This window comes from Camponotus vicinus, unplaced genomic scaffold (assembly GCF_025532165.1).
Source record: "Camponotus vicinus isolate PSW18456_S1 unplaced genomic scaffold, iyCamVici1.0 SCAF_9, whole genome shotgun sequence".
NCBI lineage: Eukaryota > Metazoa > Arthropoda > Insecta > Hymenoptera > Formicidae > Camponotus > Camponotus vicinus.
In genome coordinates this window covers 9,187,491-9,209,185 of record NW_028141981.1, presented here as the reverse complement: position 1 = coordinate 9,209,185, position 21,695 = coordinate 9,187,491, and the positions used below count along the sequence as shown (strand labels likewise).

Below are 21,695 nucleotides of genomic sequence, written 5' to 3'. Positions count from 1 at the left end.
ATTACTTTCTGCAATATTTCAGACTTTGCGTCATTATTTGGTGTCCCTAGAGAAAAAGATATTTCTTAAGTACAATGTGTTCCCTGGGGACACAAGAAAAGACGTTCCGTAAAATGAGGAAGAGAAAAGAGTTCAAGATCGTTGTTAACATCGCAATTTATGAAAAGTTAAACACCTAATGCTGTTATTATTGAAAAAAACTTTGCATTTTATATTTATTAACTTCATTTATATTTCCTTTATAATATATATCTTCATTTATTTAATCTTTAACTAAAATATTTCTCTCATACTTCGAATCAGATAAGAGAGATTTCTATTTATATAAAATTGTTCAAGAGTTGTGTGTGTTTGTTTCATATTGTGTAAGACAATTTTTACAAAAACTTGAAATTGTTAGATTTGACATGAAAAAATGTACATGATTCTTTCTCCGCAATAATTAAAAATCAATAACAAAATATATCTGAATAAATAAAAAAAATTACACATATAAAAAGAATAATTTCCAAGGTTCTCGATATATATTAAAATGTTTGGTTACCTTCCAGTCGATCGTTGAGCGATTCGCTACCTTCTGTCAACGATCATGGCGCGATCTCGTCCTGGTTGACCTCGACTGGGAATCTCTAATCCATGATTCCGCCACGAGTCAGCCTCGATAACGAGATAGAGAGAGAGCCATGTGTTGGCGCCGAGCCTGATCTGCAGCGTTCGTTGGGGCCCTTATACGACACACCATGCGTCGCCCGTTTTCCCGGATGGCCCCACGGAAACCGGACACACAATGGGTCCACTTCCGTTGCGCGCAAGGCCAGAAGTCGGACGTGGGGGCCCCTCCCGCGCACGTTATTCGCGTTCCCTATATGGGCCCCCTACGGTCTATACACGGAGGCCATTCATCGGGAATGCACGATTTGCTCTTTTGCTGTTCTCTCTCCGCTTCCCAGGTATGTGCACAGGTATCTGCCCATTATTTCCACGCTTCCCGCCGATTTTGACCGTCAGTTTGATTACGGGTGCCACTCGCACCGCACGCGTGATATCGGCGTACACCCGCACGCCTTTTCTTCGCGCGATCGGCGGACAGGACGAGGAACACATCGAAAACCCATCCGCGACGATTTCTTCTTCGCTGTCCCTTTTTTTTAGCAGAACCACAATCACACTAGGCAGAAAAAGGATTTGCAAGAAAAAAAACGAAGAACTCCCCAGGGGAGAGCTATCCATCATCGGGGTGAGATCTATTTTATTTTTTTGATTGATGAATTTTGTTTCTTTATATGATTGGCAATCTCTGTATATTCAAATATGAGATGAGATCAAATTAATATTACGCGAATATCAATTGTAATATTGTTTAATTTTAATTATAATTCTTTGCAGTTTTTCTTTTTAAGAAATTACTGTGCTAATTGAATCGCGCGCTTAAGAATTTATTTTTCTCATTCACAATTTTTACGTCATTATTTCTTCCTGGAAAAGAATGTGTGCGCAAAATTGATTAATTGTATAAAAAATTTATTTAAAACAATGTAAGACTTTTAAATATATTCTCATGATAAATTTTTAACAAACACACGGTGACCAATTCTCATTAGGACACGATAATAAAAAAATTAATATTTTTATAGAGCATTGTTTATACAATTGCGTAAGGAGAGGTACAATAATTGCTTGTACATGAGCGATTATAATGCACTTGAAATCTTAATCAATTATTCTAATGATGCATTGCGTGGCAATTAACGCAAAACACGTTGTACACGTTTGTTTCTATCGCTATAATTATAATAATTCTCAGAAGATTGTTACACAATCGTACGATGCAGGACGGATTTTCCGCGATCTTTTATACAGTCACGCAATCGCATTGCACTACGTTCTATAATAATTTTCTCAATGCCATTAGTAATTCTAGAAATACCCGCGTAGTCAAATCTTTGTACATTTTCACCTCACGTTTTCGCGTCGCGCTCAAATTAAATTCGACGGAATTAGCGTTAGCAGATAATAATTTGTCGTTGCGTGCGAACGTTCCATTAACATCAACGTCACACAACAATGACCGAATTCATTCCCGGTTCGACACGAGTACGCACGCAACAATGCCATCCGCGTACCGAGTTCAAAGTACCACGACAATAGTTCCTGTGGTGGAAGCTCACAATAAAGCTGTCACAGAAAGTAAGCTTTCAAAAAGGAGCAATTGCAAATTAAAACAATGCCCATTTTGAGACTCTGGTTCTTATTTATCTATAGAAAAAACATCTCTATTTGTCTAATTATCGAAAGATAAGTTTCTATGATTGATAAGTCAAATTTTTTGTCTAAAAATTTTCACTATTGTATTACACAGATGTGATTTATAATGATATTAAAAAAAATATTTACGTAAAATATTTACATTAAAAATATTTTACGCGGGACATTTTGTAATTCAACATTTATTTCATTTTTAATGTCTTCTTCTCCTAATGTCGAACACAGTTTTTATTAGCGAATAATTCATTCGTGTCTAATGACATATTTAATTATTCTTAATCCAAGTAATTTCCCGAAACGATTTGCATAGGATGAGCAGCGCGTAATAAATCCGGCGAGAGCAATTACAGAAATGTAATTTCGCACGGCGTGTAACATTCCGCGAATTATAACGAACGAACGCCATAATTTCCCCTCACGACCGATGATATTAACATGAGAATAAGCTTTTATATATGCGTTGTCGGTGACAGACGCAATTACCGGGGCGATAAACCGTAACGCGATTAATAAGCAGTTTCGCTGTATAGTGGACAACGATAGGACACAATCGGCGAACAAGCCACAGTCACACAGTAATTGGCATTCATCACGAACTGAAAATACAGCCGCACATCAGCGAGTAAACATAAATTAACCCCACAATAAAATCTTCTTTACGTTATCGATATCATAAACATCTCATTACCCAGGTAGAACATGAAACATCATTATGACGTCATCATGATTTTATTTATCACTTAAAAGTTACCTAAACAAAAATGATTAAAAAATGAGTTAAAGATGACAAAAAGAATCATAAATTTTTAAGTTCAATAATCGCATTATATAATTTTAAAAAGATTATGTTGCTTAAATATAATTAAAATATACATGAATAATTAAATAAACAAGTAATTGCGTAATATACTTATTTATATATATATATATATAAATAAGTCACCAAAACATTGCCAAAAGTATATCAAATGAGAGCATTATGATTTTTCTATGACCTAAAAATGACTTTTAGGTGACGTCATAATGATGTCATTATGAGTTTCACCTGTTCTACCTGGGTACATGGCATCGTCATAAACAGTCGCTGAATACGCGTGGCTTTTATAAGCGGAAATTATAAACCGATAAGATAATATACATAAATAAGATAATATACATAAATTAATATTAAAATGAATTAATGTTTATATATGGTTACATATAGTCTTATGAAAATTTATATATATATATATATATATATATATATATATATATATATATATTATCTTTTATATATAATATACATATATTATTTATATACATATTATATTTTCAAATTTAAATCTCAAAAATATTTAGATAATTAATTGTTATCTCATGGCTTAATTATTCATGTAGACGTCTCAATTTCTTTATATTAAATATTTCTTAGTCTGAAAGAGTCAATAAAATATAATAGAAAATGAAATATAAAATATGATATAGAAAATAAAATATTAAAATATAATAAAAAATACACTATTATAAAATATCGCGATTCTTTTACAACAATAATATAACAATAAACAATAAAAACTTCAAAAACGCAAAATTATATTTTGGAAGATATTGTACTGTATCTCGCCATTGATGGCGAAATCGAGAATCGCGTCGAGCGCGTAAAGATGACCCTCGTTCTTTCGTTTCCGATGATTGAACCTTTTTTTTACAACAATCACGATAACCGAATAGATAATGGAACCTGCTAATAATGTAATGTCTGAAAGTTGGAATCACGCTTCGTTGCCCTTACGGGCGTGTGCTGGTCCTTTGGCAGTCGCATATGTATACGGGCTCGCGAGGGTGCGAGTGTGTGTGAAATGTTCAGGGTGAGCGCTCATCAGGAATCTCGTAAACTCTAGTATATACTGTCCCCGCGTATCTCGAACACATGGAAACGTCTGTCCATCGGCCAGAACAAATGATCCTCGCGCGTAGCTTTATCTTTATTTCGATTTTTCATGTCGTGTCGTATTTTTTTCACACGAAGAATAAAAACTGAGTATTTATTGTACCTGTCCTGTCCTTCCCAGAACAAATATTCAAATGATTTCGAAACAGCTATCAAAAAAATTAATTATGTATGTATTAATATACATACTAAACATAAATATATATTTTTTTCGATTAAATATATGCAAAGGAACTTATATGTTGTATGTAATTTTTTTAAATTTTTATGTTTTTCCTTTGGCACGAAAAGTATCGATATTTTTTCTTTGACATGACATTTATCTGATAGGAAAAGAAAAATATAGATAGAAAGTAAGTATCTTTGCGATCTATCTTATAAATAATTCCAAGATCTCTTGCATTCTTAAATTTCAATGCAAAACTGTCCTTTAAAAGAACATTTCTCTCTCTTGACATAAATTAAATTTCTCCCCTATTTTCAAAGTGAGAGCACATTTCTCGTCTGTTTCACAATTTCTACTATTCGTGAAATTTCACTGAGAATACAAAATAATTCAATATCATATTTTAATAACTCGTATTCAACAATGTGTATAGTAAAAACGAAGTTAAAAATTTTAACAGTAATAACATTTTTCTAAAGCGAAGAAATTTTTGTTCTTTCTTTTATATCAAATATTTAATGACTTATTTCAGATTTAACGATTGACATGTATACGATATAATAATCGTTACATTTAAATATCGCAATGTGGAGAACTCATCGATCAATTTGCGTGCTGCCAATTATCTGGATATTCATTGTATTAAATTTGTTAATTAATGGTAAGTTCCCAACAATTTGAAAATTTTCCATAATTTCTCATTCAAATTGAAATCAGATATAGATTTTGTAAATATACATTACATGTACATTACAACATGTCGATTTCGATATATTTAGTTTTTCGAAAAAATTCAGAAAAACCAAAATTCTCTTTTAAATTTGATTAAGATTTTATTTGAAAAAAGATTTTAAATTTTATAAAAACACTTTTGATTGAAATACATTATTAAAATATATTAAATGTTTATTAAATTGATAACATTTATTGACGAAAATCGAAAATTTTATTTAAATTTCAATTTTCTAAATCTTTTTTATTTGCCTGAGAATCGAATTTTAAAAATGTTATTTGGAATTCATATGCAATTAAATACTTCAACAAACGAGCAAATCGCGGGATATAAGTGGAACGATGTACTTGCGAAATTGTTAGTTGGCATTGTGTCGCTATTCGTGTCACTTATGACATGAAAATATCGCATTGATAAAAATCGAAGCACGCGCATTTGCTCGACTAGAGGAAGTAGCTTGAATTTTATGTGAAAAGGAAATAATAATCCTTTTTTTTACGCGAGATAATATATAAATAATGAAATCATATGATATAATGAACATATATATATATATATATATATATATATATATATATATATATATATATATATATATATCTGAGATCTGTCATTCGGTGACCAACAAACGGGCGTTAACGAGAAAACTATTACAGTTTCAGCGCAAACAATCGTTGGTTGCAATGGTGGTTTAGGTAGAGTCGTTTACGAGAGACTTCCGGATCAACAACTTCAGGGTTTCGACGATGATGTGGTAAGATTGTGTTCTGGAAATACTTCATTTTCTTAACTATTGTTTGGAAGTAGCGTTTCAGCTTCTCAAATTTGCAATTTACTATAAAGAGAGTAAGAAATATTTTTAAATATTCATTATAAGCAGAGAATTACCTCCAATATTATAATATTATCTGTTTTATACTATAAGAGCAGTAATGAAATCATTTCTCACATATTTTAATTTCATCACTGCTCTTATAGTTGTCATAAAAAAATTCCTAAGTATAATCGTATCCGCGGTAAGAGACATATTATTTAATGTTAAAAAATTTTTGTTTTCGACAGGTACGAGACTCGGCGGCTCCATTTAGGGTTCTAGAAAAGTGTCAAGACCTATGTCTGCGCGATAGAACGGCGACGAATAACTTGGTTCGCGCGTGTACGAGCTTTGACTTTCAACCTGGCAATAGAATTGCGTCCTTCAGCGGCGCGGCCGAGTACGAGGAGAGTACTTGCTATTTAACGAGGGAACAGGCGCAGCCCGAGGGCATCGGAAATCTCATGCTCGTACCGAATAGCGTGCATTTTACCGAAGTGTGCCTGGCGTGTAAGTTTCTGGTTAAAAAAAAAATGTCATCGCGTCGCATTAATTAAAATTTGCTCGTATTGAAAAAAATTGAATGAATTGTCATTATTTTAGGATAGAATTTCCAAATGAATAATTTTTCACAAAAAGATCTAGAAATCATTCTTATTTGTGTGTTCAAAAATTTGAAATTTTTATAATTACGATTTACTTTTACTTATACGTTTTAGAAGTTAGATTTTGTTTTTGATTCTCAGCTGATAGAATAGAGAGAGAATGCCCAAAACGTCGTTACGTATTTGAGAGGCATCCGAGGAAGAAACTGAAGCTACCCCTAACGGATATTAAAGAAGTCAGTGCTGCGAACAGGACCGATTGTGAAGACAGGTATATACACGTGGAGTAGAAATTAGTGTAGAGTATCTACAAGAAATAATTTTCTGTTTAGGTGTCTTAATGAGTTCAGTTTCGTCTGCCGATCAGCGACATACGACACTGCCTTGAGAAGTTGTTCTCTCAGTCGTTTTACAAGAAGAACTCATCCCGAATTACTGGAGGATGACCCGAATTCTGATTATCTGGAAAATACTTGCCTCAATGGTAAATTTTATCAGCATTTTTAAATATATAATAAATATTTATATATATATTCTTTCAAAGCTGTATGTATGTTTGAGAAATTTTCTTGTAATAATTAAAAAGAAAAAGAGGAAACACATAATATATAATTAATATTATTAAAAAACATTAAACGCATTTTAATCAATATTAAACATATCAAGAAATATTATAAGTAATATTTTAATCATATATTTGTATATCCAAATAGAAATAAATATTTTTTAAATTTTGATTAGCCGAACGACGATGTGATGGCCTCGCTGTGTTTGTTAAAGAAGAAAATAAACGTTTACGCGGTCCCTTTGAGGTGGATATTTACACAAACCTCACTTTGGACGAGTGTCAGGCGCTATGTCTTAGAGCAGAGATATATTTCTGCCGAAGCGTCGAGTTCGACGAGCAAACTCGACAGTGTGTTATATCTGAGGAAGATTCGGTTTCGCAAAAGGACGATATTGGCATCAGTAGCAGTCCGAGCCATCACTTTTACGATCTCGTCTGTTTAGATAATCGTAAGTTTATGCAAAATTTTAATTTTATTATTTAATATTAGTTTGTTTCATCTGTTCCCGTTTTAGCATGTGAAAATTTATCATATCATATACATAATGTTCGATAGATGTTGTATAATAAATAGATAAAAATTAGACAATAATAGCAATAAAGTATTACTTATAATAAAATAAAGAAAAATTAAGTTTTATATTTCAGAAAATTAATCTTCTGTTAAATTCTCTATTTTCTTTTATTTTTATCTATTTTCTTTTAGTTTACTGTACCGAAATTTTAATTTACTAAATTTTACTAATCGCTAAATTTTATATAAATTTACTAATTTTACTAACTTGGTTCTGGCGAACAATAAAAATTTAATTAAATGCATAGTTCTAATAAAATTGTATAATACACGAATTAATCATGCAAAGTTAATGAATTAGAAAGACTTCTACACATGCTATTGTATGCAACAGGGTGTAAAATTAAATAATGATGGTCTATTGGTGATTCACAATTCGTTATCAATGCTCACTTACGAAACGTAGATCCGTCCGTAGCGCGCGGTTCGGAATACCCGGACAGCAGCTCGTCGTCCCACCTCTTCTCCGACGGTCGACGTCCAGACACGGCCTTCCAGCGTTACCGGAACTCGCGTCTGAGCGGTGAGTTTCATTCGGAGATTACTGGACGCAGCCTCAGCGAGTGCCTTGACGAGTGTCTCCGGCAAACGAGCTTCCAATGTCGCAGCGCCGTCTACTCCGAGCATTATCACACCTGTCGATTAAGCCGATTCAATCAGCGGGATGGTCACAGGATTATCTATGATGCTGATTACGATTATTACGAGAATCTCATGCGTAAGTATCGATTCTCATCAATCACGAAATGTCAAGCCATAGACAATTTCTGAGTACCTTATACTTCTCGTAATAATCCTTTCTGATGACACGCATCAGCTCAAAAAATGCTCAATTAATTTATTATTTTAATGTGTTAATTGCTTGCTTCGGCAAGCAATTAACACATTAAAATAATAAATTAATAAATAAAAATGATAATAATAAAAAATAAGTTTGTATATATTTGATTTTGCTCTTTGCTTTAAAATTTAACCATCATCTTTGATATACGATAATGTCAGTTGATAGATTGATCTATATCACTGCACAATCGCATTGTATCTTTCGCGACTTTTTTGGATTCCTTTGGATAGAGAATCATATCGTATATGTGTGTTTAATGTTTAATATAATAACACATTGTGTCGACAGATCAATATCTAGATGGCGATCGCGATGGTCCTGGATACAGACCGGATCCTCTGGGACAGGACACAAATTTTGGACGACCCTCTTTAGGAAGACCGGGTTAGAATCGTTTTATTAATTCAACATATTATGCGTCAACTCGTCGTATAAAGTTGCTCATTTATTAATAGAATTATTCAACACCACATAAATTGTTTTAATAAGATAAGAAATCTTGAATACACGTATGAATACACGTACGTGTTGGACGTGTAAACGCACATCGTATGTTGAAATAATCTCGTGAATTTAATATATTTGCTAGAATATTGAAGTTAATCACTAATTCAAATTGCATTCATATTATATTTAGCGCCAAGTGTAATTATCAAATTTCAAGTTTTATTTTGTCTATTATGATTGCATTCAATCTTAATATAAAATCAAGCAATCACATGTTTAACGCCAATGCTTATAATCTTTTTATTATTTATCTATTCATTATGAAAAGCTCCTATTATTTAAAAGTATAAAACATTATATATATATATATATATATATATATATATATAAAATCATAAAATATACAATAATATTTTGATAAAGAATTTTTTTCTCCATATCTCTCTTTCTCTCTCATTAATAAATATAAAAATTACTGAAAAATAGAACTATTAAATAAATGTTATCTTTAGGATATCCGGACGATTATGATAAAGGATACTCCAGCAGCGTCAAACCGGATCGTTATCCCGATCGTTATCCAGATCGTATCCCAGATCGTATTCCAGATCGTTATCCTGATCGTTATCCAGATCGTTATCCAGATCGTTATCCAGATCGCTATCCAGATCGTTACCCCGATCGATACCCCGACCGTTATCCCGATCGTCGCCCTTTAGACGATAAGTATCCTGGACAATATCCTTCGAGCGATTCGGACAATTATCCAGACCGATACCCTCTCGGCGATCGATATCCCGATAAATATCCTGCTGGAGATCGTTATCCCACAGGAGATCGTTATCCTACAGGAGATCGTTATCCCACAGGAGATCGTTATCCTACAGGAGATCGTTATCCCACAGGAGATCGTTATCCCACAGGAGATCGTTATCCCACAGGAGATCGTTATCCCACAGGAGATCGTTATCCTTCTTCTGATCGTTATCCAGTTGGAGACCGTTATCCCATTTCAGATCGGTATCCAATTTCCGATCGATATCCCATTAGAGGAGGAGATCGTCATCCTATTGGCAGCGATAGATATCCTACGCCCGATTCTGGAACACTAGACAAATATCCTGTGAATGGCCGATATCCTGTAATACACGGTGTTCGATATCCATCAACTCCGAGTCGGTATCCCGTCGACGTCAGCGATCGATACCCAAATATGATCGATCGTTATCCTCTCTCAGAAGATCCGCTGGATCGATATCCTACGGCATTAGGCGGCGATCGAATCCCAATCGATCGGTATCCAGCCACTGGCAGATATCCTGACAAGGATCCTTATGCCAATCGGTGAGTTGTGAAACTAAACACAATTATATGTATAATAATATGAAACATTAATATTTTTAATTTCATACATATTTTAATTCCTTGTAACTATTTTTTGCATTAAGATTTTTTATTTTAAAGACACAAATTTCACAATGTAAAACCATTGATAATTTGAATCAATAAATAGCAGGTATCCGCCGCCAGGACACGGAACGTATTCGCACGGATTCGATGACGGTCGCAGTCCTCAAAGCTATGGTCCCGAGCCGCGTCCTCAATATGGTGGCGGACCTTATGGTCCAGCTGTGCGACCCGCTGGAGGCTACGGCGGCGATGGCGGTGGTATCGTGGGTGGCGGATATATAGGCGAAGGTGGTGTGTATAACTCTCGTCCGTTTGGTACCGCCGGCGGACCCATCATAGGCAGACCTCCGTTAATATCCAGATGCGATGAGCAAGATAACTTTAGACAAGTTGGACCTCACACTAGAGTGCGAAAGCCATTTGTCAGACGATATACCACTGCATCATCGCTAGCTCAGTGCGAGAGAGAATGTGCCGATGCTAGAGACTTCGTTTGCAGGTAATGATAATGAACGAATTTATAGAAATAATGGATGGCTAAAATTGTGGAGGGTAATTTATATTAATATTTATGTACTGAAGGTTGTTGTCTCGAATACTTGATTTAAAATATTTCTTTGTTATAGAGATAAAATAAAAAGAGATAAAAATTTTCTTTATTATTTTTTATATAATTTAGAGGAAAAGAAAAAAATATATAATAAAAATATACAATATTAAATAAAATATATCTTGATATTTTTTTACATAAAATGAGTTATTTTTGAAATAGCAAAATAGATGATTCGAGTCAGTATACCTTGTAATAACGATATGGTGGTATAATTATGAGATATATAAATTTTTCTAAAAATTGTGCGGTAAACTAATTAAAGTAGATAGAAGATAGAAGAGTGATCTTTTTACATAAAATCGAATTCAACTATCGAACATATGAAACAGAAAAATAATCAATTTTATAAAAGAAAGGATTACAAGACTGATGTAATATACAACGATGAAATGTAAAATTCCCATAGTTAATTTACAAGATGTCTATCGAGGGAGCCTGAGATTGAATTACGAATAATCCGACAGCGTTTGTTTGCGCAATCGATTGGACGATGCTCGCAAATTCCCAATGTCATTTGCAGATCCTTCAATTACCGGCCCTACGCCGCACCTTACGGGGCCGAGAGGGACAATTGCGAGCTCAGCGACCGGGACTCCAGGGACATGGATATGGGCAACCCAGTTTATTATGACACAGGCTCCGACTACGACTTCTACGAGAGAAACAACGGTCGCCAAGGCGTAGATGGGGAATGTCTGGACGGTAAGCGCCCAGTCCGTCCATAAGGCGCTGATTACAAGAATTGGGAAATGCGCTCGTGCACGTTAGAAATCAAGATAACATTTTTTTGGAATGAAATTTGTGCTCGAGAGATATAGATAATATAATCTCCAAACTTACATTTAAATTTATGCTTTCGTAAAATTTTTATCGAGCTTATCATAAAGAATAATTTATTCTGATTTCGATAAGATTTCACCTATGAATTATTTTTCAATAATGAAGATGCACATTAATAATTAATGTATGTATATATAATATTGCACTATTGTATCGCACATTATTTCACTTTTATGAAATAAATCTAATGTTGTTTTTTTTATTTTAATACTTCTTTTCCTTCAAATATCTCGCACATTGCATGTGTGCAATCAATTATACTATCAATACCTACATATTAATCCAAATTCCAAAAATCGATATGACACACTTTTATGACTATCCTTAATTTTCCATTTCTTCCCAACAATTTAATAATTAACTGCGTTTTTAACACTGATTTTTAATATCATCAAATTTGTCTTTTCTGCATTTGCGAGCTCGCAGATTTTATCATATTTTCTTTTGCCTTCAGTATTTTTTCACTAACGCTAATTTCGGTTTAATTAACTTTGGTTTAATTAACATGATACTTCTCTTGGATCGATTTCCCGGAAACTACGCTCCTGCCAATGAATTGCACTTTGTTACGCTTCTAGTGAGTCAAGTCTGTAGCGAGGATGGGATGGAATTTACTCTGAGGACACCGGAGGGATTCATTGGACGAATTTACACATACGGATACTACGATCGGTGCTTCTTCCGTGGAAATGGCGGGACCGTGAATGTGCTTCGTATCAGCGGACCGCAGGGATACCCCGAATGCGGCACACAGAGAGTAAGAATAGCAATTTCCGGTTAACAACTTGGTCTACAAATAATCTCGAATTTAATTTGGGCTAAAAACTTTTGCCCCATACATATTCAATGTCATTCAAACAAACTTCGAACTTCTCATAAATTGCTCTATGTCTGAAATTACTTTATATAGTTTCAGTTTTCTACTTGATTCTTTTAATTAGATATTTGAATATGTACCAAAATAAAATTCTTGTAACAACAATTTTTTCTCCTAAATTTTAACTAATTTCTTCAAAATTTTAATTGATAAATTACTCATTTTTCTGTAGTTATTTATGAGAAAACGTTAATATTTAGTTGTAATTATAAACGCAATAAACACTTTGAAATGGGAGACACGAATGCTTGCAGTACGGCGATACGATGACAAACATCGTGGTGGTGCAATTTTCGGACTATGTGCAAACCGGACGAGATAAACGATTCAACCTGACGTGCCTGTTTCGAGGACCTGGCGAGGCTGTCGTCACATCCGGCTACATCGGTGCCGGGTATGCCAGGTCATATCGATCGAGAGGTCGTGTCTTGCACCGAGAGTACGATCTTTAACGAGTTAAAATGCCGTAGATGCGTACTTTCTGGTGATGTACATTCGATCAAGTCTCAATGAGATCATATCGAGAAATACATTTTTGAATTATTATACATTTTTAAATAATTAAATAATTTTTAACAATATTCTTCATTATCCGCGCACGTATATAATTTTGTTAAATTGTATTTTTTATTTACGAGACTATTCTGTGACACAATAACATTTGAAACCAAGAATTTCTTTGTTTTTATAACATTAAACAAATGTTACGATATTGTTGTAAAGTTATTTTCTTCTTGCTTGTTAATTTTTTTATATTAATATAAATCCATATGTAATACACATAAGTATTACACTTATTTGCGGATAAAACACTCTACCTTTCGTGGACAAGAATATCCGTATACAGGTGCAAGCACGTTCGTGTAATTTTCTTTATCACATGTATAATCCGAAATATCATTCGGAAATATCACGCCTGTTCTATTTTTTGTACATAATATTGCCCTCTCTCTTTTATATTATATTATACATAACAAATCCTACATTTATACTAACCATAATTTGTTGAACAAATAATTATAATTTATTAATTATTGATATTTTGCAAACTTTTTTAATATTATTAATTATAGCATACAATCTCAATTACTTTATTTGAAAGAAATATGAAAGTTTAACATTTGGTTGCACAAAATTAAAAAATAATTTATATTATATACACGTCAATTAGTAAAATTAAAATTTAAAAACGCAAACTAATTAAAGCACCGATTTATGACATCAGCTCCACTTTTAGCTCGGGCGTGTATCTCTTTTTTTACACATTATTTAATAACTTCCACTTCCAATTTTATTAATGGGATTCGTACATGCTGTGCAGATCAGGGTCTCCCATCCCCATTGAATACCTCCCAGCGGAAAACACCCTAAGTTCCAAAGTACGCTTGATGATTCTTTATCAAGGTAGACCTACGACCACTATCGCTGTTGGTGACCCTCTTACTTTCAGACTTGAAGCTCAGGACGGGTAATCTTTGTTCATTTCGTTACAATTATATACAAGAAAATCGATTAAATAAGTTATAATCAAAATTAAATTATTTAATTAAAAAAAAAATAAAATTACTAGAGAGAGATAAAAATCGCATGACATGTTTCATCACTTTTATATCATTGTTTGCTCGACTTTGAAATTAATTTTTATACATATAATTTGAAGTATTCGAAATATAATTATACGGTTCAGATTTTAATAATTATTATTTTTCATAGATACAATTACGTAACAGATATATTTGCTACCAATGTTATTGCAAGAGATCCCTACTCTGGTAGAAGCGTTCAACTGATAGACAGATACGGGTAAGAAAGACCAAATATCTTAAAATTCTCTAAATAAATATAATTTTTACACAAGGAACAAGAAATGCTAGTTGTGTATATAAAATTATAATATACAAAAAACGTTATTAATATTATATATTATCCAAATTGAAATCTAAAATATAATATCATATATCTTTATTGTTTTTTACACTTTGGCTGTTTTTCGAGATCACGGATATTCAAATATACATGTACAATAATTAAATAAATTACATTTAATAAATTAAATCACCCTCGAGGAAATTTCGCACGCGTAACTCCAACGGAAATTTCTGCAGCTGTCCAGTGGACAACTACGTGTTTCCGGGATTGGATCGCCTTCGTGACGGCGACAGCCTCGAGGCCCGCTTTAACGCCTTCAAAATACCCGAATCAAATTTCCTGGTGTTCGAGGCGAACGTACGAACGTGCCGTGACGGCTGCCAACCGGCGTATTGCTCCGGCGGTACCGGTAGAAGCGAACCGTCCTTCGGCAGACGGCGAAGGGACATAAGTAACGATACGGTAGCGGATGAGGACGAAATGTCACCGATAACCGTGACGGACGGTGGCACCGAGAATGCGTCGACGATTCTTAACGCGACCGGCACCGTGGGCGATGAACCCGAGAACGAAGAGGACGAGGAAGAGGAAGAGCATGTCAGAGAAATGATAGAGGTAGATAGTTTTCATTTCGTATTCAGAAGAAATAAGGAGAGATGCTTTCCTTCTACGATCAATAACGCTATCCGTATTTTGATAGGTTCTCGATTCGAGAATGGACATCGAAGATGAAACTGTCGTCGAAAGACAAACCAAGATCTCGGAAAATATTTGTATAACTCAAAATGAATATTACGGATTAGTTACAGCAGTGGGAATCCTCGTCGTTCTCTTGGCGTCCGTCGTTCTTTTGTCTATGCTCGTTTACAGGTAAAAATTACATGTCACCTCTAAAAATTCGGATTAACGTATCATTATTTTTAAAGATTTAAAATGTATCATTATTTTTAATGATTAAAAAAAATACAAAAATAAAATTTCTTGAGTATTTATCTTTTTTATCTATTAAGCAAATTTAAAGTGATTCATTATTTCAGAAAATACGTTTATTCTGTGATCATGAAAAATCGTAGACTCGACAAAACCTGCAACCGCAGCAATCATTCCGATGAGCCGTACAGCAGCCGAGTCAACAACTTTTCTTTCATGAGGACAGGTCTTCAGAAACCATTTCAGGCCTCGTAAGTGATTAAACTGTCAGCATTTTTAATAGCAAATTATCAAAAAATATTATAAATACATTTGCTAAATTTGTGAGCTATAATTAGCTAGCTTTATAATTATATATTTTTTATAGTTATAATTATACTATTTTCCAATTAAAAGTTTAATTTGTACTATAGAATTATATAATGATCGTGTTTAATTAGATCGATCTCGAGATCAATGAGCAACGCCATCAGCCAACGTTTTGCCTCGTCGTCTACAGCTCTGGAGGGTGCTGTGGGATTATCTACTGGACGACGTACCGGTTTTGATCCGAGCGAACCAATCTATACCGATCCGTCACTCTTCGAGGTCACCCGTTGCTCGAACACCGCGAAATCGACCCTCAACGACAACTTTCATCTTATGTAGAACAAATACTCAAGAAGATCGATCTTAAAATTGCATATATATGCTATCCTCGCTGTATTTATTTACTTTAGCAAACGTTTATGAAATCGACTAACGAATCCGCGATAATTCAGTATCTATTACTATTACGACCTATATATTCTGTCACTAGTCAATACTAACACTGCCAATTTCACTGCTGATGATCAAGCTATCAAGCACTTATCGATGAATGTTCAAATGAATTTCAAATATCTAGATCGATTTTCATTATCTCATACATCCAATGGATAATTTAATTTAGAATCTATATTTTTTTTTATATACGTAACACGAACACTGTAGCAGTTAAAGATATCGTTTTACAAAGATATTCCCTAAAATGCTTCAAAAATATCAATAATAATGTATTTTTTTAAATAACATTCCAAAATGACCGCAAAATAGCTTTCCATAATGTAGATGTTTAAGTTTGAAATAATCAAGAATATTTTAAGACACGCGCGCAAAGAAAACTCGTAGAAAACTAATACCTTTAATTCTGCGACAATATGATAGGACGATAAATTCATCGTACATGTGTTGTAGAATCAAATTTTTACAAACTCCTTTTCATATAAAGAAATAAGATTCTACCTGTTTTATCTAAAAATAACTAACTTAAACATATACTGAAAAAAACGTTAAAATTATCTTTTTTATATTTTTCAGATCTTTCTCAATTCCCCGCTTACAATTCACGCTTACATTCATAGAAAGTCGTGACTTTGCAACATTTACAAACCAAATAATATCTCATATTGCAATAGTTATTATTTACTTAGTGAGCAATATGATCAGAAAATTTGTATTTATTATATTCTATAAATGCATTTATAAGAACTAAATTCGTATTACACATAGAAACAACTGTGTTTATTTTTTGCATTACCGATCCTTCTTGCTTCTGAGCGCCAATCAAGATCGTCAACAACAAAAATAAAGAAAAATAGTAGACTTACGTGTTTCACGTTGCGTCCAACAAAAATGTCCGACTTTTCTTAATCTTTTTAATCCTCCTCTTTCCTGTCTAATTTGTGAGTAAACAACACCATTCTAAGTCTAGCCTCTTCTTTGCGATAATGAGCTTCCTCCAGTTTGATTTTCGCTTCTTCCTTTAACATAGCGGCAATATCGATCTTTATCTGCGCTTCTGAAAGCGCAAGCATGTGCAATTCTTCTTCTCGTTGCATTGACTTTCTTTTGCGATTCTGTTCCTGCATAACAGAGGGGGAGACAAAAGTTTGCGAAACAGTCGACCTTAAATTTTCTTGACTCTTCTTAACATCATCCCCTGCCGATTGATTGACTATAGGCGAATCGACATTTCTTTTCACAAACTTTTCATAAAAATCCATCGGATCGTGGAGTGGTGCAATGACGTCACATTTGTCCTCATTGGCAACAATTTGCTTGAATGCGTCACCAACTATGTAAAATCAAATTTAATAAACAATTATATAAACTATGTAAATTCACATTTAATAAATTTTCTCTTTAGTTTTAATTTTATAATTATATCGAATAAATATATATGCGAATAGATGTATATATATTTTCAACCTAAGTCTCCGCAATTATCCGCATCCTTTCGCGAGCAGTTCAGATTTTGAGGTCTGGCAGTGCAAACGCTTTGCAACGTAAATGGTTCCGAATCTTTCGGCTCGAATACCACGTTCGGTGGTAATCCGACAGTTCCGGTGGATGTTGGCACTTCCGACGTATTCTGGCCGCAAGTTACACTCTCCCAGCATTGATTCTTCGCCCGTCTCTCATCTTTCGTCGATTGGCAAACCGCTTTCGTATCATCACTAAAAGATCAAAGATTTAGCAATTAAATTTATCCTATACTTTTCTACTTTACAGCAATTTTTTATAAGATTACATTTATAAGTGTTTTGTCACGTTATAATCTATAGTAGAATAATATATAAAAATAAAATGTTAAATAATAATATAAAATATTCTATAGTATATATAGGCACTACTAATAATTATAAATCAGTAACACTGATATAAGTTCTTTGGCAAAAAATTGAAAGAGATTTCTCTCAAACAAGAATCTTATTCAGTACCATTTTTTCCGTTATATTCTCTAACTGTCGTACAATATTCGAAATAGCTCTATAAGCAAATCCTGAAGTACAAAATTGCATTAAATTCCATTCATATTTATTAACTAATTTTAGATTCGATTAATCCGATTTTATAAATATTTGTTTTGTTATTCAAAGTTAATTTACCGGGGTTTTTTCTTTTCGCGATTGCGCTTGCAAATCTTCATGTTCTCCCAGCAACGTCTGAGCTGTATCGCAGAACGCGCACCCTGCGGCCCGACTATCCAGTTATACTCCTCAGCAATTTGCGACCACGCAGACTTCCGTTTGCATATGGAGATTGGATCCGACTTCCTGTTCTCGATTATCTCGTGCTTATTTATTAGCGATATTAAAATTTTCCGCTCCTCGAAGCTGTACGTCTTGCGGGTGCCTTTGAAAGATGCGGATGCCATTTTATCATCGGACACGATGAAACACGAGCGTTCGATTGTTTCGCTCTTGAGAGCCTTATTAAACCTAATTCAGATTGACCTTCGTTAGTATTTCACAAGTTTCCTCGTTTCTTATTTTCTCGTTTTTTTTCGGGAAAAATTTTGAACTTTTATTTTTATATCAACGATATATATAAAATTATATATAAAATTATATGCAAATATAAAATAAACAATTAAATGGTTATCAAAGACTTAAATTCAAGACACTCGAGTGATAAAGAAAAGAAGCTTCTATGATTTAACTGCAAGCCAAAGTTTGAAAAGAAGCTTCAAAAAATGTTATATATTATGTATATTTTCTGCTTTTGTCTTCCTTATTAAAATTACAATAATATTAAAATCAATATAATAATTTAAACAAACGTATTATATATATGTATATACATTTTTTTAGTAAAATAAACTATAATATAATAATATAATAATTTAAACAAATGTATTATATATAAATATATATATATATATATATTTCTTTTTTTTAGTAAAATAAACTTTACTTGATTTTGCCATCTTTCAAATATTCATTTAAACTTACTACATCTTATCTTTAACGAGCCATTAAAACAGAAAGAGAGAAAGAAAAAGAGAGAGGGAGAAAGATATATATATATATATATATATATATATATATATATATATATATATATATCATCAGTTTCACAAGTAAATGTATATAGAAAGAAATACGAAATAAACTAACTAAGAAGAAAGATACGAAATATGCGAAACTCTTTTAGCAAAATGTATATATCGAAAAAATTTCAAACATAAGAATCATTAGACACTATAAATTTGTAAAATATAATTATATATATTATTCTCGCATTTTCTCGAACACGTCACATTTTCGAATTAAAATAATTGTTTATTTCTCACATCATTTCTATTCAATAATATATTATATGATTATCCTTACCAGAATATATTAAATGCGAGATCCAAAAATCTGATTAAAATTGAAGATGTGTCGATTATTAAAAGGGAAAAGAGAAAAGAGGAATTGATACCGCGAAATATCGCTCGCTTCGATAGCAGAGAGAAGACTGAGAGATATCATGGCCTGTTTTTAGGTGATCCCTGAAAGCGATACTCCCTCTATGGACATTGAAAACGTGGACATGAACTACAAAGCCAATGTCCATGAATGTTCTCAGAGGGTAATATATAATGTGCACAATTTCTGGTTTTGTTTCGTGCTATGTGCACGAAATGCCGGTAGCACCAGCGTATAACAATCATTATTTTGAAAATAATATATAAATATGATAAATAATAATTTTTATAAAAATAATTTTTATAAATTACTTACCTATATGTGTATGTATGTGTGCCCATACGTTGTCCAAATGATTTTAAATATAAGAATAGACTATATGAATATCGGCGTATGTTACCGCCGGCATAGCTCTCAGCTCTTCATGAGAGTACTGAAACCTCCTCACCTGGCAAATGCCTTCGTTAAGAAGGAGATACAGGGGAGGAAAAATTGAGGAAAAATTTTTTTATTTTTTTTTTATTTTTTTTAATAGAGTTTTTAAACAGAGAATATAATACATATAAAAAATATATATTACATAATTATAATATATACAACGTAAATTATAATTAATTTGCAATTACATAAAAAACATATTACAAAATATTAAATTATGTAATATAAAAATAATTATATTACAAATATATATACATATTACAAAATTTAATGCAGAATATATAAAATACAATGCATTAGAAATATGTATTACAAAATATAATACAAATTTAATATAAACTATAATTTTAAACTTAATACAAAATAAAATTTATTACACGAAAGTGTCCAAAGTATACATATAATATAAAATTTACTAAAAATTTTTACATAGACCAGACAAGACTGATTAGTGATGATTAATTACGCGATATTTATTATTAATAATCGACATAGAATAATAGAATTTAATTAGTTTTATATAAATAACGTATAAACGTAAATAATCATGATCAAAAGAGTCATTAAAATTATTGATCATTTCTTCGATTGTAGAACAAAGTATTTGCATTATTGACGCATTTCGTGCAGACCATGAAAAGAAATATTTAAAATGTGTAAAGATAGAACAAGCTTTGATGTAAATCAAAGATTAAATTACAAAATAAATTGCGATTTAAAATTCGCGAGAAAACGCGACGAACAAATAAACAATCGACAATAATCGAATATTCAATTGCAAGATACGCATAATTTTTATAATATAATAATCGAATCAATAGACACGCGTGCGATATAATTATTATCACACAAATGTTGACAGACGAAGATATTTTAGCAAACATTTGTGATCCGTATTGTTTATGAACATAAAATTCACTGTCCGATTTATTTGCGATTAATATATACGCGACTTTATACGAATTTCACGATTGAGAATCAAATACATATCCTATTTCGCGCATGATTAGCTGAATAAGAAGAAATGAGCTCTATAAGCTTTAAAATATAATTAAAAATTGCGTTGTGGCCACGTTTAATAGAAAATAACGGAACGAATGATTTTCATTAATATAGTTGTCGATCGTCTTTTAAATTATAGAAGAAAATATTTGCACTACCAGCATTTTGCACGAACTATTAAAAACAATATTCAAAGACGTGGAAAGATAAAAAAAGCTTCAATATATAAGTCAACGATTAAATTATAAGATAAATCGCGATTTAAAATTCACGAGAAAACGCGACGAATAAATAAGTCGATAATATGCGGAATATTTGATCGCGATACGTATAATTTTTATAATATAATAATCGAAGCTCTCAACAGACACGTGCGCGATATAATTATTATCACGTAAATATAGAAAACCGAAAATATTTCAACAATCATTTGAGGTCTGTAATGCTTGTGAATATGCAATTCAGCGACCGAATTACTGCAAATTTTTATAAGACTAGAACACTACAGGCGCGCGCTACGCGCGCGCCTTTTATTTCTTACATGATTAACATAATT

The 21,695-nt window shown here is 32.6% G+C and overlaps 2 protein-coding genes across 6 annotated transcripts; one reads left to right on the top strand and one right to left on the bottom strand.

The window, feature by feature from the left end:
* The first annotated feature begins 1,023 nt into the window (after nt 1-1,023).
* Nompa (no mechanoreceptor potential A) lies at nt 1,024-17,101 on the top strand. Of its 5 annotated transcripts, none has more exons than XM_083108287.1 (20): nt 1,024-1,237; nt 4,894-5,022; nt 5,751-5,848; nt 6,157-6,418; nt 6,655-6,784; nt 6,846-6,997; nt 7,255-7,530; nt 8,074-8,373; nt 8,788-8,883; nt 9,459-10,290; nt 10,460-10,855; nt 11,490-11,671; nt 12,388-12,566; nt 12,941-13,080; nt 14,008-14,154; nt 14,400-14,489; nt 14,792-15,170; nt 15,256-15,425; nt 15,593-15,736; nt 15,926-17,101. In XM_083108287.1, the coding sequence occupies exons 2-20, from the start codon at nt 4,947-4,949 to the stop codon at nt 16,131-16,133; spliced, it is 4,257 nt and encodes a 1,418-aa protein (XP_082964413.1). In that variant the 5' UTR covers nt 1,024-1,237; nt 4,894-4,946; the 3' UTR covers nt 16,134-17,101. The 5 variants fall into 5 exon arrangements, with proteins under 5 accessions (XP_082964413.1, XP_082964411.1, XP_082964410.1 ...); XM_083108285.1 differs by having other exon boundaries at nt 12,941-13,089; XM_083108284.1 differs by having other exon boundaries at nt 8,062-8,373.
* On the bottom strand, nt 16,948-18,716 carry LOC145976848 (uncharacterized). The gene is made up of 3 exons (XM_083108289.1): nt 18,395-18,716; nt 17,715-17,962; nt 16,948-17,580 (listed from the first exon to the last, which is right to left on the bottom strand). The coding sequence occupies exons 1-3, from the start codon at nt 18,661-18,663 to the stop codon at nt 17,162-17,164; spliced, it is 936 nt and encodes a 311-aa protein (XP_082964415.1). The 5' UTR covers nt 18,664-18,716; the 3' UTR covers nt 16,948-17,161.
* Between the last annotated feature and the right edge of the window lie 2,979 nt (nt 18,717-21,695).

What these genes read in the sequence shown, in the direction of transcription:
- Nompa (XM_083108283.1), top strand. Translation starts at nt 4,947, where the DNA reads ATGTGGAGAACTCATCGATCAATTTGCGTGCTGCCAATTATCTGGATA. An exon ending in TACCGAAGTGTGCCTGGCGT is followed by an intron (nt 6,419 to 6,654) that starts GTAAGTTTCTGG and finishes TTTGATTCTCAG; the next exon opens with CTGATAGAATAGAGAGAGAA. An exon ending in AGATGGGGAATGTCTGGACG is followed by an intron (nt 11,672 to 12,387) that starts GTAAGCGCCCAG and finishes TTACGCTTCTAG; the next exon opens with TGAGTCAAGTCTGTAGCGAG.
- LOC145976848 (XM_083108289.1), bottom strand. Translation starts at nt 18,663, where the DNA reads ATGGCATCCGCATCTTTCAAAGGCACCCGCAAGACGTACAGCTTCGAG. An exon ending in CGCGAAAAGAAAAAACCCCG is followed by an intron (nt 17,963 to 18,394) that starts GTAAATTAACTT and finishes TTGATCTTTTAG; the next exon opens with TGATGATACGAAAGCGGTTT. An exon ending in GGATAATTGCGGAGACTTAG is followed by an intron (nt 17,581 to 17,714) that starts GTTGAAAATATA and finishes GATTTTACATAG; the next exon opens with TTGGTGACGCATTCAAGCAA.